The following is a 17,344-nucleotide window of genomic DNA, read 5'->3' on the forward strand; positions in this document are numbered from 1 at the left end:
GGGAGGGGTGGGAAGGGGGAGGGGGAGGGGGTGGGAAGGGGAGGGGTGGGGAGGGGGAGGGGAGGGTAGGGGGAGGGGGAGGCGGAGGGGAGGGGGAGTGGGAGGGAGGGAGGGCGGGAGGGAGGGAGGGAAGGGTGGGAGGGAGGGAGGGAAGGGCGGGAGGGCCGGGGGCGGGCGGTTCTGCTCTATGCTCTATTAACTTCAACGGGTTCGCACTGACATCCGCCCTCCCCGGCCCTCCCGCCCTTCCCTCCCTCCCTCCCGCCCCCCCGGCCCTCCCGCCCTTCCCTCCCTCCCTCCCGCCCTCCCACTCCCCCTCCCCCTCCCCCTCCCCCCCCCCCTCCCCCTCCCCCTCCCCTGCCCCTCCCCCTCCCCCTCCCCCTCCCTAACCCCTCCCCCTTCCCACCCCACCCCTTCCCCTTCCCCCACCCCCTTCCCCCTCCCCTCGCCCTTCCCTTCCCACCTCACCCCCTTCCCCGCCCACCTCTGCCCCTTCCCTTCCCCTCCCCCGCCCCTCCTCTCCCACGACCCACGCCGCCTCCTCCTCGTCCACCTCGTCCGCCTCCGGGTCCTCGTCCTCCTCCTGGTCCACCTCGTCCACCTCCGACCACCTCCAACCACCGCCAACCACCTCGGGTTATACCTGGAATAGTAATAAATATTTTCAGTATAAGAACACATCAAAAATATTGTGTAAGGATTAATATAATTAATTAATCAATTGATAGTAGAATAAATTGTATAAGCTTATTCAGAGCTACTGAATATGTGCTTGCGCGAAAAATGAATTGAAATAATTTAATGTAAATATTTTCAGTATAGGAACACATCAAAAATATTGTATAAGGATTGATATAATTAATTAATTGTTCAATAATATAATAAATTGTATAAGCTTATTCACAGCTACTGAATATGTGCTTGCGCGAAAAATGAATTGAAATAATTTAATGTAAATATTTTCAGTATAGGAACACATCAAAAATATTGTATAAGGATTGATATAATTAATTAATTGTTCAATAATATAATAAATTGTATAAGCTTATTCACAGCTACTGAATACGTGCTTGCGCGAAAAATGAATTGAAATAATTTAATGTAAATATTTTCAGTATAGGAACACATCAAAAATATTGTATAAGGATTGATATAATTAATTAATTGTTCAATAATATAATAAATTGTATAAGCTTATTCACAGCTACTGAATACGTGCTTGCGCGAAAAATGAATTGAAATAATTTAATGTAAATATTTTCAGTATAGGAACACATCAAAAATATTGTATAAGGATTGATATAATTAATTAATTGTTCAATAATATAATAAATTGTATAAGCTTATTTACAGCTACTGAATATGTGCTTGCGCGAAAAATGAATTGAAATAATTTAATGTAAATATTTTCAGTATAGGAACACATCAAAAATATTGTATAAGGATTGATATAATTAATTAATTGTTCAATAATATAATAAATTGTATAAGCTTATTCACAGCTACTGAATATGTGCTTGCGCGAAAAATGAATTGAAATAATTTAATGTAAACATGACTAGTTTGAAATATTTTGGATCAAATATAATTACAATTTCCATCAAATATTATAAAAGTGTTTTACTCACCGAGCACAAGTCCTCGTCCACCTTCATCTCCTTATCTTCCTCGTCCTCCTCCTCGTCCAACTCCGAACACCTTCAAGTGTAGGGTTTAATATAATTTTTTTATCGACGTATTTTACCAAGAAGATTATGAGAAGATTATAAAGTAATAGAAATTTTATTAGCGTACTGACAGCTACTGAATTTCGGCTTGCGCGAAAAACGAATTGAAATAATTTATTGTAAACATGAACCAGGAACCACGGAGCGCTTATCCTGGAAGTCGAGAAATTTTATTAGCGGACTGACAGCTACTGAATTTCGGCTTGCGCGAAAAACGAATTGAAATAATTTATTGTAAACATGAACCAGGAACCACGGAGCGCTTATCCTGGAAGTCGAGAAATTTTATTAGCGGACTGACAGCTACTGAATTTCGGCTTGCGCGAAAAACGAATTGAAATAATTTATTGTAAACATGAACCAGGAACCACGGAGCGCTTATCCTGGAAGTCGAGAAATTTTATTAGCGGACTGACAGCTACTGAATTTCGGCTTACGCGAAAAACGAATTGAAATAATTTATTGTAAACATGAACCAGGAACCACGGAGCGCTTATCCTGGAAGTCGAGAAATTTTATTAGCGGACTGACAGCTACTGAATTTCGGCTTGCGCGAAAAACGAATTGAAATAATTTATTGTAAACATGAACCAGGAACCACGGAGCGCTTATCCTGGAAGTCGAGAAATTTTATTAGCGGACTGACAGCTACTGAATTTCGGCTTGCGCGAAAAACGAATTGAAATAATTTATTGTAAACATGAACCAGGAACCACGGAGCGCTTATCCTGGAAGTCGAGAAATTTTATTAGCGGACTGACAACTACTGAATTTCGGCTTGCGCGAAAAACGAATTGAAATAATTTATTGTAAACATGAACCAGGAACCACGGAGCGCTTATCCTGGAAGTCGAGAAATTTTATTAGCGGACTGACAGCTACTGAATTTCGGCTTGCGCGAAAAACGAATTGAAATAATTTATTGTAAACATGAACCAGGAACCACGGAGCGCCTATCCTGGAAGTCGAGTTTCACCGCGTAGCGGACCCGCGCAGAAACTACACAGCGCTTGGTCAAAAGTCACGAGGTCGCGAACCTGTACAGCCGGAACTACGCAAAATTACTCCCGAAGGTCAAAAGTCATCAGGTCAAGTACCTGGACAGCCAAAACTGCGGAGCGCTTGTTCTGGAAGTCGAGTTCCTGCAGGTAGTGGACCTTGAGCGCAAAAACTACGGAGCGCGTGTCCTGAAAGTCGTGTTTTACCAGGTAGCGGACCTGGAGTAAAGAAATTACGGAGCGCGTGTCCTGAAAGTCGTGTTTTACCAGGTAGCGGACCTGGAGTAAAGAAATTACGGAGCGCGTGTCCTGAAAGTCGTGTTTCACCAGGTAGCGGACCTGGAGTAAAGAAATTACGGAGCGCGTGTCCTGAAAGTCGTGTTTTACCAGGTAGCGGACCTGGAGTAAAGAAATTACGGAGTGCGTGTCCTGGAAGTCGAGTTTCACCGCGTAGCTGACCCGAAGCGCGGGATCCGGGAGGTTGGGAACCCGGTACTCGAAATACGTAGCGGACCCGAAGCGCGGGATCTGGGAGGTTGAGAACCCGGTACTCGAAATTTGCGGAGCGCGACTCTCATCCGTCCGCTCTACTGCGCGGTTCGTTCCAGACTGAGGAATTCGGCTAGCTGATTTTGAATTGGTGACGTCACTTTCTGAACATCCGACATCCAAACTTTGGTTTCGAACTTTGATACTATGTATGATGATGTATGATGTACGATGTATGATGTATGATGTATGATGTACGATGATATGATATGATGCATAATGATTTTAGGTTTCACATTTCATACAAGAAATACGCACTTTATCTCTCCTGCCGATTCCAGACTCAAGTGGCCAGGCCCTTCGATGGTCAGCCGTTGACTGAAGATATATTCTTCAGTGAACGGGTCGGCTAATAACGCTGCCGTTCTGCGTCAGTTGGATGATGATTGCGAAGACTGTGTTACTCGGAAAGTGAGTGCACCCAGCATACAGCCAGCATCATATCGAAATCGTTAACTCTCCGATGTTCTGCAATGAGTTCTCAACTCTACAGTTGGAACATCTCAGGGAGCGAAAGCGCACGACGATTTTCGGTTGTCACACCAAAGCTCATCAGGGTAACTGTCTTTATATGCTTCAGTCAGCGTAGGAGGTGTTTGGAGGTGGTTGGCGGTGATCGGAGGAGGTCGAGGAGGACGCGGACAACAAAGCATTTTTCTGCACTTTTCAAAATCGTGAAAATTTTCACCAAAAATATAAAGGCGTTAGCCTTACTTTTTTTTCATTTTTCGAGCAAAAAATTTTTGGTCTCAGATTCGATTTGTGTGACCCTTTCCTGACTCATTGGACCCCACAGGAACTCAGGAAACGCAGCGAAAAGAGCGTAGGACCAACAGGACAGAAACGGCGAGCGAAAAAGCACCTGCTGAAAAATGTCGAAATTTCAGGTTCTGGTTTTTTGGCTGTAACTTTTGATGCGTTGATCGCAGCGTGTTGGGACTGCGCCCAATCGATTTCTCTCGCAAAATCACGTACGATTAGTGCTACAATTAATTGATTCCAGCACTTTTCAAAATCGCGAAAATTTTCGCCAAAAATGCAAAGGGTTCAGCCTTAATTTTTCTTCGTTTTTTGAGGCGAAAATTTTCGGTCCCGGAGTCGATTTGAATGACTCTCACCTGACTAACGCGTCTTCTCACGGGCTGTGCGAGCTGATCGACATTTCTAAGACGCAGTCGACAATTAATCCTACGTACTCACTTTGTACTCAATTTCAAGCTTCCATACCGAGATTACTTTTGCTGCAATGCTACGAATGTCGGTGCGAGCCCATTAGATAGAGTCGATAGAGCAGAACCCTCCTACGCCCCCAGGCCCTCCTGGGCCCACTTTCCCGACGAAAACTGGTCACAAAAATGTACCTAGGGGTATCCGTCTTTATATTATTCATTTAACGCCTCAAGTTGAAAGACGCAGCAACTGCAGCAAGACAAATGCTTCGGTTTTTTTCTGAAAATGCTGACGATTTTGAAAAATGCTTGAAGCAATACTTTGATGCACTACATCGACTATTCTGCGTGAGGAATCGATAGCCCGCAGTTCGAATACGTCAACAGCTACATCATCTCGCTTCTTCAAATCTCGATTTTGTCACACTTCCAATTAATGATCTTGAATTTTTCAATTTTCCAATGTAATTGAGATCCATTAACCGAACCACGTGGGTTTCGTCGCGCCGCATTTTACCGATGCGTCGGTACCCACATTCAAAACTACTGTGGAGTCAACTTTGAATTTAAACCTCCAATTGATTGCTATTTTTGCATCTCTCTATCATCTTCATTAATGGTGTAAAATAATGAGACTTTTCCTAACAGTATTGTAATTTGATATTCGAAATCATTGTCTATAAATGTTACCGAGACGGAAGTATGCTGATTTGACCGCGGTCCGATTCTACTATTCCGAATCCAATAGGTAGACAGCATATCCGGTTTCTCTTTCTTGGGAATTGTGGCAAAATGGTAACCAAATTCAGTCCTTCATCGTATAACATTATATTATTTATTTACCGGTGTATAAATCTAAGTATAGTGTTATCGTATTGAGAAAAATCATCTGACACGTGCTCAAGAAACTTTATCAGCGTTCCTCAAATTTATACACTAACCACAAATCTAACGTCAATATCATCACACCATGTGGACTTAGCGGCCTAGCCTTTTGTGAAGGACACGCAATCTTTCTGTTAACCTCTGCGGTTCCTATTTTACAATTAGAAATGAATTAATTTTACGTTATCGTTAGTCGTTACCTCAGTTTAGAAAATCTTTCGATTTATCCCGAATTTGAATTTGAACGTGACGACTGAATTCTCAAAGCAAACATGATTGTTCCACTGCGATTAATAAATCACTCCTAATTATTTAACCAATGATTATCTGTTTTAATACAGACCTGCAAACGCCGAAATGGTGGACGTGCAAAGCACGGTCGGGGACACGTCAATCCTGTCCGTTGCACCAACTGCGCCCGTTGCGTTCCAAAGGACAAGGCGATAAAGAAGTTTGTAATTCGTAACATCGTCGAAGCGGCTGCTGTCAGGGATATTACCGAAGCTAGCGTTTATTCTGCCTATCAGCTACCCAAACTCTATGCCAAGTTACACTACTGTGTATCCTGCGCTATTCACTCCAAGGTTGTTCGCAACAGGTCCAAGGAAGCACGACGCATTCGTACGCCTCCACAGCGCAACTTTCCCAGGGTAATTATTTTATAGAAATGACAAATCATAGGTTGCACAGGTGCCTGTTTGGTTAAACCTAAAACTTTTTGTTGTTTTATTTGTGATTCTAAATGATGTTAGTTTGACTACCCAACTGATAAAATCAAATTAATGATACACTGGCAATGCTATTTAGCATTCACACATGTTTATGTGATGCATCAAAATATCTGCGAGTGAGCTTTCGCTGACATTTTTTACTTATTTGAATGTCCCACTATTGTTCAAACAATAGAATGTTCAGGAAAAGCAAGTTCTTGAATAATTAAGGTTCTACTCTGCATAGTTATTTTTCAACGTTACTTTCCAAATTTATCTATTAACATTTTTTTTTACAAATTTACCAACATTTCATAATCGGAAGCAGATTGATATTTTTTATATAACTTGTCAAACCTATTGAAAAGCCGATTTCCTTTATTAAGTCGATTTGATAGTTTATTCAGAATTCAGGATATACATAACTGGAAGTAATAGAAGTTTCAAAAGTTTCGTGACACTTTTCCTGAATATTTCACGTAACACTACAATTTCATCCTAGTCGGTTAAGCAATTCCCTTGTAATTTTGGATTCACGAAATAATTATTGAAAAGTTAAAAAATTGTCTTCTTGTAACTGGAAGCGATAGAAACTTGAAAAGTTTTGTGGGTTATCTTCCCGCGTAAATCGATTTTTTATCCAATTTTCATCCAAATCGGTAAACCCATTTTCCTGGAATTCTGGATACATTGTCCACACATACAAGCACTTGCGTAAACACACAGAGACTGGAAAATATTGGGCAATAATTGCAAAAGTGACGCTGTGAGGTAGATAAAAATTTCGTGTTTATAAAAGTATTTCTAAAGGAAATATATCGGTTTCTTTTGATTGCAAGGTATATTCTAGATTTATACAATATTAATTTTTGCTATTTGCAATTACAGGACATGCGTCAAGGACAGCAACAAAGGAAGTGAATGAAATCATGTGTAATTTCTAAGCCCAAATAAATTTACAAAACTTGATATATTGAGTTCTTATTTCTTTCATTAAATATTTCTTTATTCGTACTGATATTATTACGTGCTACATTGTGTAAATCCTTAAAATTGTAACTTTATTGCTTCTCGTTGATATAACGAACAAGTTCAGCGGAAATAATTTAGATGCAACAACAGGATAAAAATATCTACGTTTGCACTCTGGTTTGTGTTTTGACCCCAAAGGGTCTTTCGTAATTTCTTCATTTTTAAGGTAGTTGAATTTTTATGTTCACTAAACAGTTATGTCAGAGTATCAAAATCATGGTTAGATCAACTTCGTCATTATAGATTGTTACAGAGGGTGAGACCGAGCATGTAAGCTTTTTTAATTTTCGCGTGTACATTTGTTGTATATGCGTGTGATAATAAATTGCAATATGTATTCGGAGCTCTGTACGTTACTTTGGTATCTACGTATAGATAATCATATTATATTGAGACATCAAAAGGGATTCTAACTCTATTTCGTATTCTTAGAAGTTGCAAATTTTTTCGATTTGTTTTCTCTAGCTTATTAATTAACAAACTGAGAATTGGCGGCTTGCAATTCAGTGATTCGTTAGACAAAGTTTCATAGATTAACCCAGGAAGGAGAATAAGATTTGTGATAGATGAAAATATAAAAAACGTAAATGTGATTACTGAATAGCGTAATTGAATTCTAAGCTGTGCTTTGATCAACACAAGTCTAGCTTTTTTATAGCTACCACAAAAAATATGAGAATACGAGAACGTCATCTTAATTAGAATAATTTTTCCTTATAAAATAATAAAGTTGATAAGTATTTTCGGGAAAGTTTCAATCTTGCTGTTTTTTTTCTCTTTCCAAACGTCTGTACGATTTTTTATTGCAATTTACATGCCGTACAAAAAGCGATAATTTCTTGTTATCTAAATGGTAAAACGGTTAGTATAACCAGGATTTTTATCATTGTCCAGACTTCCAAACATAATATTCGAGCCGTCTCTTGAAAGGTAAGAGTCCGGGAAAAACACTAAATTCCCAAAGTTTTTTTTTGGACATTTTAATGGATGTAAGATGTTAATATTAATTCAATTAAAGATGTGCAATTTCTGAAAGACTGTTATCACCACGTTTGAATACTCTATACAAAACTAGAGGTTATAGCTATTTAGTCAAGGAGTAAAACGACAAGGTATTTCTATATGACAATGATAATAGTTTCTTCTGCAGTATTATGCTAATGATTAAATGTAACAATAATTATATTTCTGGTGATGAAATCCTTCCTTAACGACATGAATCTCAAGTGGTGCTATATCTCTTTATCGATTCATTTTTTAGTAGAACTTTTTTTCCCTTTATAACTGTGGTTCTACCGGTAAGTTAGAATTGGTAGATACCTTTTAAATTAATTATTAAATTAATGTATTAACAACAGTCGATTTCGATAGATGCTGCACGGTTCAATCAATCATTTATGAGCTTCCTCCATAGCCCTCTTTAATGTCTTCTCAAATATCTTCTTTGAATCACAGAATCCTTGCTTCGTTTTTCCAAATGAATTCGGTCCTGCTGACGTCGGTGTTTCCCGACCGATATTTCTCATCCGCATTCTTGCTTCCGCAGGCATTTCTTCAGGTTCGTCATCATCATCAGCATTAAACACTGAAGCAACTGTCGGCTTCTGAACTGCAGCTGGTTTCACGCTAGGCTTCTGCAATTGTTTCACTACTTTAGTGAACAGATTTTTACCAAGATGAAGTATGTATATTTGAAACAATTTTAATGTAAAAAAAGTGAACAAATAACAAAATCATGGTAATCAGCTCGAATCGGAATGCTCACAAAGTTAGTTTAATTTCATGAAAATCCGAATATGGAAAGATCAACATGTCTGTCATAAAACCAGAGATGTGATTTCTTTTCCATGTCTTCCAGTGTAAAAGTCAACTTATTCCTCGACTATTTAAAAGAAAAAACTCTATGTGAATTGATTATGACATGAAAGAATGTATATGTCCGCATTTTCCAGAAATGTTTATATTATAGTTTATACTCTTCTTTCATACGTTATGCTTTATAAAAAGAGATAATGGTCTTCGTCAAAGCATTAATTTTGATTGCAGTTGATGTTTTCTAAAAATGTTTCTAGCTCTAAAATAATTTTCCTTACATATCAGTTATTTATGCGGTGCGAAAGCCACTGATAAAATCTACTAGTATTTGATGGCAAGCAGTATGTAAAAATTAACCAACAGTGATCAAACATTTTGAGTGCGAAAGTAACTGAATGACGCTTGCTAAATAGGGGCTAAATTCACTTTCATTCATGAAAACCTGAATCTAATATTTTCTTGCCTTTGTAACTGTGACAAATGATTGTGTAATTTGTGCAAGACATAGGATATATGCGAAGTCCATTTAAATATGAAAAGACTGTATAAAATTGGCCTAAAATGCGTACGGATCCCGATCCTAGTTTGATTTGGATGCCTTTCTTCTGCTCGGTGGGTAGAGGTTTCTTTCCAAAGCCAAAAGTGAGTTTCTGCTTCTTATGATCAGTCTGGTCAGAGCTGGTCTGGTTGCATACATCATCGCGTAGTGGTGATCGATCCCGTTCCCAGTCATCCCCTCTGCGATCCGCCGCTCTGTAGGCACTTGACCCTGACAACGTCAAACACTGGCAAAGTTCAGATCAAGTTAAACAAAGCTGACTTATTAACCGGAAATCTTTAAGCAGCACGCTACGCTACTAACATTTCACTAAATTCGTAAAAAGAGCAAATTACTAAAAGCTGCAGTAAAAGTAGAAAGAAAGAAAAAACAAATTAAAGCTAAATTATCGCATTAAAGTCTCTCTGATTAATATCAAAACTTGATGTTTTCATACTTGACTACATAAAAATTCTATGACTAGATTTGGATCATGCACGAAACATTGTAACGAGCATACAAGTTTACGGTGTAGATAGCGTGTAAACAAGCAGCATACATATTACACACATATGCATATACATCTGCACATACATGTAAATACATTAACAGCTCAGTCGAGCGAAGAAGTGAAGATGATGTAATTTACCGTTAAAGAGATACCATTTACTACTAATAAAATGAACAAAACCTTTTCTGTAATCTTCGCTCGTGCTATTCCTCTTCGACATTTTTATCGCGGATTGTTGTTAAAATTATCCAGGTGAAAGAACGATGCGAGAAAATGTGACCGCAGAGGCGCCGTACCGACCTGAAGAACGTAAAAATCGTTACTAAACATACGCTACCAGCAAAGCCAGTCGAAGTGAGGGCTGCCAACCCAACGACGCTGACGTCATTATGACGGGATGTGAGGGAATATACGTTACATACATTAGGCTTTAATAATTGTTTCGCTGTAACATGAGCGGATTAAAGTGCGCTATTTACCGATACGGGCTCACCATAAATCGCCATGCTTACTGCCAATTAGGCACGGATTATCGGAGGGTTTTTGGTTGTGTTAACAATCATAACCTCTCAAAATATAACCTACAAATATATCGTACCAAACATGAAAATGCTTCAATTACACCGAAACTGATAGATGATCGCGAAATAAATTCTATCACTCAGAATGGAAAGCCATTTCGAACTTTTCCCAATCTCAGTGAAGGTCCCGATCTAAAAGACTTTATTAAGTCAGATGTTACCGTAGATTCTACGGAGGCTGAACCTGTTCCTTATTTAAAAGCAACTTGCGGTAATGACCGGAAAGGTAAGTTGATTTACTCATACTTGTGGATTTGCAAATTAATCCCTATTTCTAACCACGATGATCTTTAAAAAAAGCTAGCATAAATTGCCGCCCAACAGTTGCATCGTTGTGAAATGCCGTCTCTGAAGTATATTTCTTTCGGTAGTAGTTGAACACCACAAACTACGTGATAATTCACTGATAGTACATATAATTTACAGTTTATTTTAGTGTTTACGGATGTCAGATGAATGTAAGTGACACAGAAATCATTTGGTCGATTTTGAAGAAAACTGGTTATCAAAAGACTGATACCATGACAGAGGCTGATGTAATTTTGCTTGTGACATGTGCCATTCGGGATGCAGCTGAACAGAAGATATGGCACAAACTTGTTCATTTGAAACATTATAAAAAATGGAGAAGTCTTCGGTCAGACAAACCACCACTCAAAGTTGGTTTGCTAGGTGATGAATTTAAGATTGTTCATTGTTATACCTTTCAAGAATGATGTTCTACTCAAGAACCTATTTTGATTATTCTATTAACACAGAAACTAGATCTGCCTGAGCTTATGTAAGAGAAACACAGTCGTCACACTTCCTAGTCACATAATGTTTCATTTTCTAACAGCTACTTGAATAAGTGAAACAAGTTCAGCTAGTTGTTTTGGAAACTTTATCTGTCATATCCGCAGTAGTTCTAACCGCTTGTTACAACATTTAGGTTGCATGGCGGAGAGATTGAAGCATAAGTTACTGGAGACGGACAAGATAGTGGATGTTGTAGCAGGTCCCGATAGTTACAAGGACTTACCTCGATTACTATCCCTTACAGAAGATAATCAAACAGCTATCAATGTGATTTTATCGTATGATGAAACATATGCCGATGTGACACCAGTTCGAATCAATCAAGATTCTGTTACTGCCTTTGTGTAATGGAATTTTTTAACTAGTTATTATCTGAACCTCTATGACTCACAACTCTAAAATTGTATCACTTAATGCATTATTTTTTTACTTAACAGTTCAATTATGCGAGGGTGTGACAACATGTGCACTTACTGCATAGTTCCCTTCACACGTGGTAGAGAAAGGTCTCGTCCAATCGCTAGCATTCTTGATGAGGTATCACATTTGTCCGACCAAGGAGTAAAAGAAGTTACTCTACTTGGGCAAAATGTTAATAGTTACAGGGATTTATCAGAGTCAAAATTTGCGACTGCAGATAAAAGTGATCCCAAATTGGCAGCAGGATTCAAAACTGTTTACAAACCGAAAATTGGTGGATTGCGATTCAGTGATCTGTTAGACAAAGTATCACAGATTAACCCAGAAATGAGGATAAGGTCTGTGTTAGATGAAAATATAAAAAACGTTAATGTTATTACCGAATAGCGTAACAATAATCTACCATTTTTAGATTTACGTCACCCCATCCAAAAGATTTTCCTGACGAAGTATTGCAGTTGATAGCTGAACGACCTAACATCTGTCGCAACATACATTTACCTGCTCAGAGTGGAAATTCAACGGTTCTGGAAAGAATGAGACGAGGCTATACTAGAGAAGCTTACATTAGTTTAGTTGAGCACATACGCGAAATCATACCAGACATTAGTTTATCGAGCGATTTTATTTGCGGGTTTTGCGGTGAAACTGAAGAAGAGTTTGCAGACACAATTTCACTCATGCAAATGGTCAAATACAATATGGCTTACCTATTTGCTTACAGCATGCGGGAAGTGAGTGCATGTCTATAAAATTTACTTTTCTGTTACATTTTACTGGTTATTATTACACATTTTCCAAGTAATCATCATTTGTTACATAATTTGTAATATTGTGGTCACTTTCAAAAATCATATAATTCATGCAATTCTCGAATTTATGACAAGGCACGTGCTTTAAAATCACGTTTGTATTGATTCAAACAGAAAACAACCGCGCATCGACGTCATGAGGATAATGTTGATCCCAAAGTAAAACAAGATAGACTCCGGAGGATGATTACAATTTACAGAACTGAGGTGCAAAAATTGAATGAGGCAATGATTGGGCGACAGTATTTGGTCCTCGTTGAAAAGGTATGTAAGAATAATGTTTATGCAAATTGTACAATATTATCCTTGATTTGAATGAAATATTTATTTGCAATTAATTTTCTTGTTTTAGAAGAGTCGAAAATCCGAATTTAATATGCAAGGTCGAACCAGTGGGAATATAAAAGTGATATTTCCGCGTGGTTCAATACAAGACAATAGATGTACAACTAAAAGCCGTAATATTGAAGCTGGTGACTATGTTGTTGTGCAGATAATTAATGCTAATTCGCAGGTTCTCAAAGGGATTCCGCTTTATCACTCATCAATTACGCAGTATGCACTCAGTACTGGTAATCACTATGAAAGGATGGCCTATAACTTGTAAAAAATGTACAAAATTATATAATGAATATTAATTAACTATTCGATTTTCCAATTCTGTACACACATACCCACTTGTAGAATGTAGGTTTAGATTACTATTAATGAAAAATAAATAGATTTTTATTCGACAGTTTTTAATCTGCTAATGTATGGCATGGACAATTTACATACATTTTTACAACTACCATTAATGTGAAGGTGAGACATGAATCGAGTGATCTGATGTGTAATGATTAACTTCTGATTTACGTATCGGTAAAGACAAGGTGAAAATTTCTACAATGCAGAATTAGTTAATTCTCTTGATTTGTAAATTGTATAGAGCATTACATACGAATTCGTAACATTGGATCTGAGATTGTCATCGGAAGTAGAAAATTTACTTTTTCTTCACGGAAATTGGTGAACTTGATGTGTCGAATTTGAAAAGTACTCTTACTTTGAACTTATAATATTATATACGAGTGATGGGAGGTAATTACAATTCATTAAAACTTGTGATTAAAATGATATATATAAAAATACTTACAAATTCTCAGAAGCCATCTGAAATTATAACGTATCGTAATTTCATAGCTATTGAACATTAGTATCGCAGTCTCAATCTAAACCAGCAATATACATTGCCGTTAAAAAAATATGAACACATCTGACGTAAACGCAGATTGTAACTCAATATTAATTTTCCCCGCAATAGCTTACAAACTAACTTGTTTTGCGCCGTATTACCAAATTATTAATGACCTAATTATGTTTAGTCGTCCATTATTATACGCGTAAAAATGGTTTTCACTGGTTTCAGGGGAAAAAAAATAAAATCACTATTAGGACACGTGAATGAACTGTGACTGCGAAAGAACATTCAACCGGCTTTTACAATAAATTGTATTCTGTTTCGAAACTATTGCAGGTATATTAATAGGTTTAGCACATCTCTGGTATTCCCGTTAAACTAAACTAGCACCGCCAATGTTGATTACGACATTGTCAGCTGTCCGTTCGTAAACGGTAAGATCGCGTCCTCGTGGTTGTTCGAGTAAAGCAGCTAGCTGCTCACCGCTGGGATAAGGTCCTTGTGATGCTGGTGGTATAATTCCGTCACATTCTAATTGCCCTATAAATAATATAATAGCCAGTCATTCAAATATAAGTCCATAAATACTAGGATGAAAAAAATATAATCCATGTTTTTAAAACCAATTGCGGTACTCCTCAAAAGTTGATTTTCAATATTAGAAAACAATCTAAAAATGGCGACTCATATTCTGCCTGCACAATTAAACTATTTATACGTAACTAATGACAAATATTTTCTGTATTAGCACAAATCTGTGAAAATTGTAAAAAAATCGATCATTGTCATCAAGCTCGAATAACTTTTGAGCAGTATTTCGATTACCATAGTGACAATACAACTATAAACGAATGTTTCCTGAATTTACATCTCCAACTCTACAATGATAGGCAAGCAAAACTATGATAAGCAGACTTTGGAGACTATGAACGTCAGTTCCTCTCTGAAACAAGTACAATACAGGACATTCGCATAATCCGAGACGTTGAAAATACTAAATCAGACCTGACAGGGAAGGAGATGCACCCTTGCTTGACCCGTACATGCGTGTACTGTAGCCCGAGTCGTTATGCGCGTCGTGTAAGGGTGGGGTAGGGCTATAAACCGCGTTACGAGACCTGTAAGGCATCCTGGCTATGCTCTCGTAGCGGACACCATCGGTTGCCATTTCTTTGACGGCCAGTCCTCCGTTGACGGGTTCCGGCTGCACAACGTCATCCTCACCTTCACTACTCTCGGAGTCATTACCTGTGTGTTCAGAAAATTCGATAACTTCTGCAGTTTTCTTAAATGTCTCATGATTTTCTACCCTTGCCATCCAGAGGTTTGGTAGAACCTCGCGCTGGGTAAAAGAGTAAAGAAAAAGGAATATCTAGGTCATGCGATATACGCACGAACGTACAAGTAACTTCGTGGCAAAGAAAAGTTACTTATCTAATATTAGAAGGAAAAAATATTCCTTCAGTAAAAATATTTGGTGTGAAATAAAACCTGACAAATTTCGGTTCGCTATGTCGAAGAAAACGTTGTTTTTCCGATATTCGTCGGGTGGATTTAAACTGAGGTGTAAAATTAAAACGGCGGCAAGATAAACTTGTAATTTTCTTTTGGCTGTGTATTGGTTTTCAGATCTCATTGAATTGTAATAAAAGAAAATAACAGCTAGCGATGCGAAGTATAATTTCACCTTCATCTAAGTTCTAATAATCGACAATTAATTCCGCAAAAATTACTTGTATGTGTGTATACTGCATGTATGGCAAAAAGAAACAGATACCTAAGATTCGATCCCAGTTGAATGTGGATATTTGTAACAACCCTAGATTTTACGTACGTTGAATGGATCACAAGAAAGTCTTACCCTCACCCTCACCCCGCCATCCGTTACTCATACCTCCTTGAGGCTGAACTCTTTGATTTTGTGAACTTTGGCTATGGTCTGGACTCGTCGGTTCACTACTTCCAGAACGTTGTCCCCTCCATCTGTTATGCATGCCAGGTACATTTTGAAAGCGTCTGATCATTTCGTGAACGCTCCGCCGTCCCGGAGCTCCTCTCCAATCGCTGCGGGGACTTTCTTCGCCAATTTTGCAATTCATATTGACGTCGATTTGGTGAGTGTTAGTCATGCGGTCGTGAGATCCGGAAATCTGTGCAATAACGCAAAAATATTTTCATTCAATTAATCACCTTGTGTAAACAACTCACGTAGCCATATCAAATCCACGTAGTTACACGAGGTTCGTAAACTCGAGTATACCTGTTGCAGCACCTGATGTCTAGAGCCCAACGACGGTGACATAGCTGCGCCCAACGGGGATGTTCGATCCCGTTTCAAGTCTCCGTCGAAAGTTTCATTGAGCCGCGGAGACACATCGAGAACCCTCAATGTCGGCCTCGAAGTACCAGACCCCGAGGGAATATCCCGCATGGATCTGCTGAGTCTGGGAATGGCGGGTATGTCCAGATCGTCGAGGCTGCCTCCGTGGGCCGGGGTTTCGCCGGGTATTTCGAAACTCCTGTCGTGAGGCCTGTCGTCGAGAAGGTCTTCCAAGGAGCGGGCGCGTGTCGGGGGCTGAGGGTTGGAAGTCGAGAGGCGTGGCGGCCTCTCGCTGTGTCTACCGCGAGCACCACGAGAAAGCCATTGCTGAAGGTGTAGGTGTCTCTCGTCGCACCGAGCTCTCTCGGCGACGACGCACCTGGTCAATTCAGAAATTTGCCCGCGGGTCCGTCGCTCCAGATTTGTAACCTTGAGGTCGAGCCGCTCGTGGGCCTGATCTATATGAGCCTTGAGCTCGGCCTTGTCCCTCTCGAGCTTGGCTTCCATATGTCTGAAGAACGGGGCGCAATAGCAGGTGTAACCGACGCCGACCGGTCCTTTCCGTATGTTTCCAGCAAGGTCGAGGTAGTATTGTTCTCCCCGGGCGAGAGGGTCCGACGGAAGGGAATCCAGTCGCGGCTGAGGGAACGCGTCCGGGTCCGGATAGTAGTGGCAACCGTAAGGGGACCACTGTTTGCCCACAGCCTTCTCGAAGTGCACTTTGTGCTGTTTACCACCCTTCAGCTTCTTCTTTTCCTTTTTCGAATTACTGTCTCTGCTACCGCTCGTACCGCTCCCGGTTTTCTCGCGCTTCTTATCACCCTTGCCCGCACTCTTCACCTGCGGCACCTCTCCACCCTCGTCTACCTTGTCCTTTGACTCTTCGTCCCGGCTCTTGCTTCGCGCTCGACTCCTGCTTCGAGCCTTACTTATTATCTCCAGGATCTCAGAGAGGTTCTTTCTGCGTGCTATGTCTTTTGCCGTCTCTGCCTGCTTGTTTCTTAACGTTCGGTCGCATCCTGCCTCCAGTAATATTCGTGTCAACTTACGGCGGCCCATTGCAGCCGCGATGTGCAGCGCAGTGTCGCCGTTCTGGAAAAATGAAGCAATCTAGTTAGTTTTTTTAATTTACATCTTTATTCACTATTCATAATACACCCATGTATGGAACAAAATTTGCAAGCGTCAGAGTTCTTGCCTAGGTCAGTTTTTAGGTAGTAATTATCATCTTTCCACAGAATCCACAGAACGCAGAACCTTATCAATATTAACTTTCTTTTCTACCCCGTATTTAATATC

At 39.5% G+C, this 17,344-nt stretch overlaps 4 protein-coding genes across 11 annotated transcripts in view; 2 read left to right on the forward strand and 2 right to left on the reverse strand.

Annotated features, from left to right (window-relative positions):
- The first annotated feature begins 5,179 nt into the window (after positions 1 to 5,179).
- LOC107227970 (40S ribosomal protein S26) lies at positions 5,180 to 7,007 on the forward strand. Its single transcript, XM_015669299.2, has 3 exons — positions 5,180 to 5,238; positions 5,670 to 5,978; positions 6,927 to 7,007. Exons 1-3 carry the CDS (start codon positions 5,236 to 5,238, stop codon positions 6,957 to 6,959), a joined length of 345 nt encoding a protein of 114 aa, XP_015524785.2. The 5' UTR covers positions 5,180 to 5,235; the 3' UTR covers positions 6,960 to 7,007.
- Positions 7,008 to 7,783: 776 nt separating this feature from the next.
- On the reverse strand, positions 7,784 to 10,249 carry LOC107227969 (PEST proteolytic signal-containing nuclear protein). The gene is made up of 3 exons (XM_015669298.2): positions 10,115 to 10,249; positions 9,455 to 9,654; positions 7,784 to 8,704 (listed from the first exon to the last, which is right to left on the reverse strand). The coding sequence occupies exons 1-3, from the start codon at positions 10,152 to 10,154 to the stop codon at positions 8,462 to 8,464; spliced, it is 483 nt and encodes a 160-aa protein (XP_015524784.1). The 5' UTR covers positions 10,155 to 10,249; the 3' UTR covers positions 7,784 to 8,461.
- Positions 10,250 to 10,261: 12 nt separating this feature from the next.
- On the forward strand, positions 10,262 to 13,187 carry LOC107227968 (CDK5RAP1-like protein). 2 transcript variants are annotated; one of them, XM_015669297.2, is made up of 7 exons: positions 10,262 to 10,741; positions 10,942 to 11,187; positions 11,447 to 11,657; positions 11,751 to 12,071; positions 12,146 to 12,467; positions 12,660 to 12,809; positions 12,898 to 13,187. In XM_015669297.2, exons 1-7 carry the CDS (start codon positions 10,387 to 10,389, stop codon positions 13,150 to 13,152), a joined length of 1,860 nt encoding a protein of 619 aa, XP_015524783.1. In that variant the 5' UTR covers positions 10,262 to 10,386; the 3' UTR covers positions 13,153 to 13,187. The 2 variants fall into 2 exon arrangements, with proteins under 2 accessions (XP_015524783.1, XP_046599590.1); XM_046743634.1 differs by having other exon boundaries at positions 10,600 to 10,741; positions 10,952 to 11,187.
- A 68-nt stretch (positions 13,188 to 13,255) lies between these two features.
- LOC107227963 (ankyrin repeat domain-containing protein 6) overlaps positions 13,256 to 17,344 on the reverse strand; it is a 92,798-nt gene continuing 88,709 nt past the window's right edge. For 5 of the 7 annotated variants that reach the window (XM_046743411.1, XM_046743368.1, XM_046743323.1 and 2 more), the window contains 4 exons: positions 15,986 to 17,137; positions 15,587 to 15,875; positions 14,731 to 14,973; positions 13,256 to 14,265 (listed from right to left, as the gene is read on the reverse strand). In XM_046743411.1, coding sequence (XP_046599367.1) covers positions 14,099 to 14,265; positions 14,731 to 14,973; positions 15,587 to 15,875; positions 15,986 to 17,137 — 1,851 coding nt within the window. In that variant the 3' untranslated portion in view covers positions 13,256 to 14,098. The remainder of the gene's footprint in view (positions 14,266 to 14,730; positions 14,974 to 15,586; positions 15,876 to 15,985; positions 17,138 to 17,344) is intronic. The other 2 variants (XM_046743290.1, XM_046743500.1) reach the window with 2 other exon arrangements.

Source organism: Neodiprion lecontei, chromosome 1 (assembly GCF_021901455.1).
Source record: "Neodiprion lecontei isolate iyNeoLeco1 chromosome 1, iyNeoLeco1.1, whole genome shotgun sequence".
Taxonomy (NCBI): domain Eukaryota; kingdom Metazoa; phylum Arthropoda; class Insecta; order Hymenoptera; family Diprionidae; genus Neodiprion; species Neodiprion lecontei.